A 9266-nucleotide genomic window follows, 5' to 3' on the forward strand; every position below is an offset into this window, starting at 1 on the left:
TTTGTGATCAAAAGCTGGGTTGACCAACTGGACCCCCAGCCCCACCAGCCTCCTGGAGAACTCACATGGCAGTTGACATAGATATCCAACCACCTTCCATGGATTCCAGCCTCCACGTCCTTCAAAGTCCATCTATAATGAGTGAAGGTAATTTATCCCAAGCTTCAGTGTTTCTCCATCACTAGAGCTAGAGTTTTTTAATTCTAATTAATTTTTTTGAACTTTAGTTACGTAGTTTCTCCCCAAGTTGTCTGGTCTGATTCCTATCATAAATTTTGGTTCCTTCGTGCTCATACTGGTTCATTTTTGTGTCATTACTGACACTGCCATGCACAGTACAGATTAGCCACAGTACAAACCAAACATATTGTCAACAGTCAGTTTGTTTTCAGTACTTATTTCAATGTCACTTTGTTTTGTCCTTTTTATTTTTTCTATCCCTGTCATGAGTTTTCTTGAAGTCAGGGCATCCTTAGTGTCCACAGGAACTATTGGGTAAGAGTCAGAGCTCTGGGATCACTGAGGGTGGATCCTGATACTGGGGTCTGATCGCCCCTAACAGGCTCTACATTGTTGCACAGGACATATCTGCTGCCAGGAACCTAAGGCCATGCAGCCAAGAATAGTGTTCCACAGGGCAGAGGTAAAGGGTGATGCATCATCTTTCTGCTCTGATCTGGTACATGCCACAGATCTGTTTGAGGGAAATAGTAATGGTGGATGAGAGTAAGTGTCCCCTATGGACAGTCCACTTAGTGGTGGCCGAGCCAACTCAATTCTACTCCCTAGTTCTCACTCGGACGTGCTCTTCATTCTCCATTTTCAAGACCTCAAATCCCCTGTAACACTTTCATATAATTGTTTTTTGCTCTCTTTTTCTGTATAGAACTTTATCAGTCTTAACCTGTAATTAAAACACGCAGGCATTGCCTGACGGTTCATGGTCATTTATTTAAAACTAAATCATGGGCTTTTAAAACATCTCCCCCTCCAAAAACAATGATATGTGAGACAGAAGCAATACAGGTCCTTGTAACATAGCTTCGCATGTTTATGTACACAATTCCTTCTTGTAATAAATGGCACTAAGTGTTCTGCTCATTTTCTATGGGATCATGTAGATTTATTGGTCAATGCCATTTTTTGTTTTCTCTTAGAAAATAATTTCTCGAAGGTTCTACCTTCTGTACTCCACTTGTGATCGTCTACCTTCTGAAAGATCTTTCTAGACCTCTCAGCCATGTAATCTGAAGTCTTCCTTACAGGGTTCCTCTGACTTCTCTCACTATTAGCCCAATTCTCCAGAACAGCTCAGCAAAATCCTCTCAAGGTAAGTTTCAGATATGCTCGGAACCTGCAGAGAGAGTTTTACCACAGCAGCGGATCCTTATGAGTAAACCTCTCTGCCTGGTTGCCTCATGACTTCTCTTGATCTTGAGGGTCCAGCAAGGTGACAAGACTGTGCTGAACTTCATAGAGAGCCAGCTACAAAACAAAAAATCATAGAAATATACAGCAATGTATAGATGTGTACAGATGTAGCTCTGGGATAGCATGTAGATTTATTAAGAACATACAGACAACATGGTAGTCAGACAATGACCCATATCTTCAAATACTTGGGGAACTTTTCATGTCAGTTGGTCACATTATTGGCTGAACTTTATTCCCATTTTTCAATATCTGGACAAAATTATCTACCACAACAATCCTCTACATCCAGATTCCCTTTCTAAATCAATGTGCCCCCCACAACAATGTTTACAGAGGTCTCATTGAGAGAAGCTGTGGTTTTCTCTCCCCAGGCTCCAACCATAAGGCTGCTGGGGACTGAGGGTGGGCGGGGCAGGCTGCTCAAGCCTTCTTGCCTAGGTCTCTGACTTCCACCCAGCACTGTGTCTCTGCACCACAGAAGTAGAAGCCACTGTCTTCAGAAAGTGCACCAGTCACCATCAGAGATGCAAAGGTGAGGTTTGGGTGACTGATGGGAAACTTGTCCTGGGCAAAACCTTTCTCCCAAGTGACATCAGAACCTGTGTTAGAAGTTGCCATGAGCACGAAGCTCTCTTGCGGGAACTGGCGGTACCAAAACACAGTTGACGCCTGGATGCCCACAGAGCGACACTCGATCTTCACAGAGGTCCCACTCTTACAGATGGCCCTGCTTGGATGTTGAGAGACATGAGCACCAAGCCCAGAGCCTGCTGAAACACAGGGACAGAGGAGGCCAGCAGGACCAGAGTCAGGCAGGACCCAGAACACTGAGCTCTCCCACCACCTTTCTCCCAGCCCCAGGGAAATCCTTTCCTCTCCCCAGGCATCCTCTCAGACTCCCTGAGACCATACTCCCCTGCCTCCCTTACCTGCTGCCTCACCCTGTGCACTTCAGACAGCCTGGACACACCCTCTCACTTTTATCAGCACAAAAATTCCACAATGCCTGGCCACCACTTCACTCACACCAGCACACACACACACACAAGCCCACACTCCGAGGGAGGAGTAGGTCCTTACTGGGCCCCAGAAGCAGCAGAAGCAGCAGCATCTTCAGTATTGGCCTCACACCACCTTCTCTGGAGAGGTCTGACCATGTGTCCCCTCCTTCCTTTTCCCAGCCCTGGAGGATGGGTGCCTGAACACAGGATCCTGGGGTGCTCTCATCTGCCCCCTGCTGGTGGTCCTTGCCAGTGATCCAGGATGCCTCCCATCACATGTATTGAAGGTGCTCTGAGGCCTGAACACTGGGGTGATTAATGAGTTTCTTATGTGGCAAAGGACATGCATTCAGGAAGTAAATGCATTTTACTCGGTCCTTAGCTTCTTTGTCCTATCTTCAAAGTCATTGTCCCTGGACACCTCAGGGCTGTTAATCACTGGACTGCAGGCTGACACTGCCTTGTGAATTTAAAGTGCCCAGGGCATCACCTGGGCTGGTGGCTTGCTACTTCTTCATAACCAAGTTGAAGTCACTTCTTCCCTTCTAATTGCTCTTCCTCTCATGACCATCTCATGACAATTCCGTTCACATATCAGTGGATTGTTTCTAATATAATTCTGGTTTATCTTCTATGTTTTCATGTTAAAACACTACCTTATTTATCATTACTGTATTGTAATGGAGGTCATACTAAGTACTAGAGAATGGAAACGGTTTCCAGGTGTTTTAAGGAACTCTTTCTATTCAAACATGCTGGGCTAGGTATTTTAATGAACCATTTTTGGAAAAAGTTTAGCATGTCAAAACAAGACAGAAAATTCACTGGAGTTGGAAGTTTTTTCCCAAACACCACACATTCATTTGGATAACAGCCTCCTGGTTGCACTTGCACCTAAGTGTTAGTCAGAGTTCCCTGGAGCAAGGAGCTTAAAAGCGTGGAATTTAGATTTCAACCATCAAATTATATTTGTGACACAGTTAAAATGATTCTTTTTGGGGGAGTTCCCACAGGTTTAACTCTGGGTCACTGACTACTAAGTCACATCAGCAGCCTTATTTTGTATTTTATTTAGAGATGTTCTCACTGAGTTGCTTAGTACCTTGCTTTTGCTAATCATACTAATGTAACTATTGCATTGAATGAGTGTTAATGTATCTGCTAAAGGGCGTCTGCATGGTCCTGTGACTGCATTTTCCTTTGCTGATTGACTGGGCCTCTTTGAATGGAGTCTCACAATGTAACTGCTTCTGTAATGAGCACCTATCCACTACCTGGGGCACAGCTTTGTGATTTGTTTGAGAAGAGGAGGTTGTATGCCGCCATGATCAGAGTAAAATCTTGCTGTTCATTCTGAGAAGTACTCACTGTATGTCTTGTAAGTGTGTCAACCTAGCTAAGCAAGAAATGTTTCTTAGAATTTCCTTTGTGGCATGTATGGTTCTGGGTTGGCTTAGAGTTGATCACAGGGAGAATAAATGCATAAAAGTATCAAGGGAAAATGAAATGTCTGCCACTGTTCTGAAATCATCATTGAGAAGAAGTTCTGAAAATGATCAGAGGTGTGGACTTGGTGCTATACCCCTTGCCTAGTACACATGAAGCCCAGGGTTTGATTCCCAACAGTGAAGAAAAGAAGAGAATAAGAGTGCCAGTGGTTCACGTGTGTGCTGGCCTTTCTCTAGTACTTCACATCCTGCTGTACATGCTGACCACTACCCTGCTGACCAGTAGACACCCAGCCACACCAGCCTCCCTGAGAACCCATGGAGCAGCGAACACAAAGAGCAGCCACTTCATGGGCTCCAGCACAGGCCTCTCTCAGGGTCCATCCAGAGACTGGGTGAACATCAGTTATCCCAAGCTCTGGTTTGTCCCATCACTACAGGAAGTTAGAGGGTTCTTTTTTTTTTTTTTTTTTTAATCACTTGGACCTTTCCTAATGAAGTTTCTCCCCACGCTGTGTCAGGACTGATCCCTATCATAAATGTCTTATTCCTTCATGCTCATACAGGTTGATTTTTGTGTCACTATTGACACTGCCATACAGAGTATGGATTAACCACAGCCCAAGCCAAATGTGTTCTCAATAGACAGTTGTTATTCATCCTTATTTTAAAAGTATTTCAATGTCTCTTCATTTCATAGTTTCCTCCATTTTTTATCCACGTGATAACTTTTCTTGATGTCTGGGGATCTCAGTGTCCCTGAGAACCACTGGGTAAGCAGCCAGAAGTTAGAGTCAGAGTTTGGATCACAGGGCTGTGGCACAAGAGGAGTCCTGGTTCTGGGGTCTGATAGCACCCAGCAGGTTCTACATCTTGCCCAGGACATATCTGCTGCCAGGAGCAAAAGGGCATGCAGCCAAGAACCGTGTTCCACAGGGCAGAGGTGAAGGGTCATATACTGTCTTTCTGCTCTAAGCAGATGCATGCTAGAAGTTTTCTTGAGGAAAATGGCCAGTGCCAATGGTGGTAAACATGGGAGACATGAACATGATGGTAAGCATCCCCTGTGGGATGTGGTGGCTGAGCCACTGTGGTTCTGTCCTGGTTCTAGGATGTGCTCTTCATCCTCCATTTTCAAGACCTCAGATACCCTATAACCGTTTCATGTAATGGGTTATCTTTCCCCTCTTTATGCATAAAACTGAATAAATCTCAACCTGTGAATCATAACATGCAGGCATTGCTTATCAATGCATGTTATTTATCTAAAACTAAACTATGGGCTTTTGGAATAACTCCCCCTCCACAAATAATGATATGCAAGAAAGATGTTATGTGGTTCCCTTGCCCCATCTCTTCACAGGTTACCAGACACACTTTCTTCTCTAATATGAGGAAGCTAGTGTATTTTGCTCTTTTTTCTACTGCATCATGCAGATTTGTTGTCAATGGAGAAATCATCCCTTAGGAAATGATATTTCCAAGGTCCTGCCTTCAGTGTTCCACTTATTTTCTACCTTCTGACAGAACTTTCTAGATTTATCAAATATATCATCTGAAGACTTCCCTACAGGCTTCCTCTGACTTCTCTCACTCTTGACACCTATGTCATAAACTGCTCAGCAAAACCTCCTCTAGGTGTATTTCAGTTACACTCTGTACCTGCGGAGAGGGTTTCCTTCTGTGTTCTCTGTCTCTTCTGCTCCATCATCAACAATAAACTGGGTACCTCAGCAGTGGATCCTTCTATAAGTAACTTTCTGCCTCGTTGCCTCATGACTTCTCTCAATCTTGAGGGTCCAGCATGGTGACAAGACAGAGCTGAACAGTCATAGAGAGCCAGCTACCAAAGGAAACATAGAAATGTACAGTGATGTGTAGATGTCTATAGATGTAGCTGTGGGATTACATGTAGATTTATCAAGAACATATGGGCAACATAGCAGAGTCAGGCAATGATCCAGTTCTTCAAATATTTGGAGAACTTTCCATGTCAGTTGGTCACTTTATTGACTGAAATTGATCCCCTATTTTCCAGGTCTGGGAAAAACACCCAAACATCCCGCAATCGTCCACTCCCAAATTCTCTGTGTACTCACACACACATGAGTACTCCCAGAGGTCTCATTGAGAGAAGCTGTGGTTTTCTCTCCCCAGGCTCCTCCCACAGGGCTCCTGGGTCTGAGGGTGGGTGGGGCAGGCTGCTTAAGCCTTCTTGCCTAGGTCTCTGGCTTACACACAGCACTGTGTTACTGGCACCACAGAAGTAGAAGCCACTGTCTTCAGATTGTACACTGGTCACCATCAGAGACGCAAAGGTGAGGTTTGGGTGAGTGATGGGAAACTTGTCCTGGGCAATATCTTGTTCCCAGGTGACAATAGAGCCTTGATTAGAAGTTGCCATGAGCACAAAGCTCTCTTGCGGGAACTGGCGGTACCAAAACATAGTTGAGGCCTGGATGCCCACAGAGTGACACTCGATCTTCACAGAGGTCCCACTCTTACAGATGGCCCTGCTTGGATGTTGAGAGACATGAGCACCAAGCCCAGAGCCTGCTGAAACGCGGGGACAGAGGAGGCCAGCAGGACCAGAGTCAGGCAGGACCCAGAATACTCAGCTCTCCCACCACCTTTCTCCCAGCCCCAGGGAAATCCTTTCCTCTCCCCAGGCATCCTCTCAGACTCCCTGGGACCATCCTCCCCTGCCTCCCCTACCTGCTGCCTCACCTGGACACACCCTCTCACTTTTATCAGCACAAACATTCCACAATGCCTGGCCACCACTTCACTCACACCAGCACACACACACACACAAGCTCACACTCCCAGGGAGGAGAAGGCTCTTACTGGGCCCCAGAAGCAGCAGAAGCAGCAGCATCTTCAGCATTGGCCTCACACCACCTTCTCTGGAGAGGTCTGACCATGTGTCCCCTCCTTCCTTTTCCCAGCCCTGGAGGATGGGTGCCTGAACACAGGATCCTGGGGTGCTCTCATCTGCCCCCTGCTGGTGGTCCTTGCCAGTGATCCAGGATGCCTCCCATCACATGTATAGAAGGTGCTCTGAGACCTGAACACAGGGTGATTATTGAGTTTCTTACGTGGCAAAGGACTTTGAACTCTGGATCCTTGTACTCTGGCCTCTTGAGCAGCAGGGATTACAGGCATGCACCACAATGCCCTGCTGTGAAAAAGGTTTTAATCCTAATAATATAACTATGGCATCAGTGTCAATGCATGTGAGGAAGGGCATCTGCATAGTCCTGTGAGTGTATTTTCCTTTCCTGGTTGGCTGGGCTTCTTGAAATGGGGCCACCTCATAATGTAACTACTTCTTCAATGAGTTCCTATCAACGAACTGGGGCCCAGCTTTGTGCTTTGTCTGGGGTGAAGAAGCTGGAAGCCCCCTGGATCACAGCAAATCTTCCTGCTCATTCTGAGAAGCACTCACTGTGATGTTTTGTTACCGTGTCAACCTAGCTAAGCAGAAAATGTTTCTGAGAATTTCCTTGGTGGCATGTATGGTTCTGGGTTGGCTTAGAGTTGATCACAGGGAGAAGAAATGCATATATGTATCAAGGGAAAATAAAATGTCTGCCATTGTTCTGAAATCATCATTGATATGAAGCTGTGAAAAAGAAGCTCAGAGGTGCTGCACTAGGTGTTATAGCCCTTTCCTAATACACATGAAGCCCTGGGTTTGATTCCCAGCACTGAGAAAAAGAAAATAAGAAGAAAACAGTGCCAGCGGTTCATGAATGTGCTGACCTTTCCCTACTCCACATTCTGCAGTCCATGCTGGCTACCAGCCCCACTGACCCATGGGACCCTCAACCCCACCAGCCCTCTATCCAAAGTTACAGGGCAGTGGGCACAAAGAGTCACGCACCTTCCATGGATTGTACTATGTGATCCAGCCATCCCACTCCTGGGTACATGTCCAAAGGGAAAGGAATCTGTATATCAAAGAGAGTCTGCACTTCCATGTTCATGACTGCACTGTTCATAATAGTCAAGTAATGGAAACAATCTAAGTGTCCATCAACTGATAAACAATATGGTACAGGTACACAAAGGAATACTCTTTAGCCATGAAAATGAAATACTGTCATTGTGACAGCAGGGATGGAACTGGAGATCATTATGTCAAATGAGAAAGCCAGGATCAGGAGGACAAGTACTCCAAGGTTTCATCCATGTGGAATATTACAAAGTTCATCTCACAGAAGTTAGGAGTGAGATGGTGGCTACCAAAGGTTGGGGAAAGCAGGATGCAGGGAGGCATGAAGGTTGATCAGTGCGTCCGGAGACGTTCTGGTGCTCTGCTGCACTATAGAGTGTCTGTGAATGACAATAATGTGCTGTGTATTTCAAAAAATTTGAAGAAGGATTTTGAATATTTTCAACATAAAGAAATGACACATGTTTGAGGAGCTAGGTATGTTTCATCTGACGTAAATATCATACAAAGAAGCTTATGTTGAAACAGCACCTGGGACACCATTAATAAATGCTACTTCTATGTTTTTTATGTATCACTTAAAAACGAATTTCAATAATTTGTTCATTAATATCAGAAATTTACGATAGCATTTTAAGACCATAGTAGGATTCTAGCATACCATGTAGTGCCTATGGAGTATTGTAAGAGCTACTTGTTCAGGATGAATTGTTCTCACCTTGCTCTCCAGTTTCCATTGCTGGTTTATTGCAGATTTGTATACCGTGTAAAATTCAAGGTGTTATTGATAAACCTTTTCAACCAGCAGCAAGAAGTTCAATTTTTTTTTCTGTCATTGTAACAGAAAACACAGTATGTATATAACATTTATGTAGCAATAAATGTGTCATCTTTTTTTTAACATAATAAAAAAAAGAAAACAGAAAAAAGGCAAAAAGGGGCTAAATATAGAAAGGTAGAAAAATAAATACTAGATAAATACTATTTTTTAAAAAGGGAGTAGCTTACCAAGTAATGGCAAAAGATTCAGAGCACCAAAGTGCGGCATCTAGCCTTCAGGGATGCTGCCTGATGAAACAGCTTCCAGCGCTCACATTCCAGAAGTCCTCCTGAGCCTGAGTGGCCGAAGGTGGTGCGAACCATGTTGGGTGTGCTTTCTAGGCTGGACCACGGTAGCGTGCAGATCCCACCTGGATTACGTGACAGCTGGCCTTTAGGGAAGCCAGCTACCATGTGGTAACTCTGACTATCCAGAGCCACCGTGCTGTGCTGAAAATCCAACTGGCCACATTGAAGGGCTGAATGGAGGGGTTGCCTGCCTGGCCTATGGCTGCTCCAGCCATCCAGCAGAGGCCCCAGACACGTGCCTGGAGAAGCCTGGCTGAGCCTTCAGTGTCTCCAGTCTCAGTGACTATCTGAATACAA

At 45.1% G+C, this 9266-nt stretch overlaps 1 protein-coding gene across 1 annotated transcript; it reads right to left on the reverse strand.

Moving 5' to 3' along the window:
- Positions 1–1854: 1854 nt before the first annotated feature.
- LOC306668843 (uncharacterized protein) lies at positions 1855–8984 on the reverse strand (the record flags this gene model as incomplete). Its single annotated transcript, XM_079152625.1, has 4 exons — positions 1855–2204; positions 2515–2543; positions 6751–6917; positions 8877–8984. The coding sequence occupies 4 exons, from the start codon at positions 8982–8984 to the stop codon at positions 1855–1857; spliced, it is 654 nt and encodes a 217-aa protein (XP_079008751.1).
- Positions 8985–9266: the final 282 nt, after the last annotated feature.

This window comes from Sciurus vulgaris, assembly GCF_902686455.1.
Source record: "Sciurus vulgaris genome assembly, chromosome: 8".
In the NCBI taxonomy this organism is placed as follows: domain Eukaryota; kingdom Metazoa; phylum Chordata; class Mammalia; order Rodentia; family Sciuridae; genus Sciurus; species Sciurus vulgaris.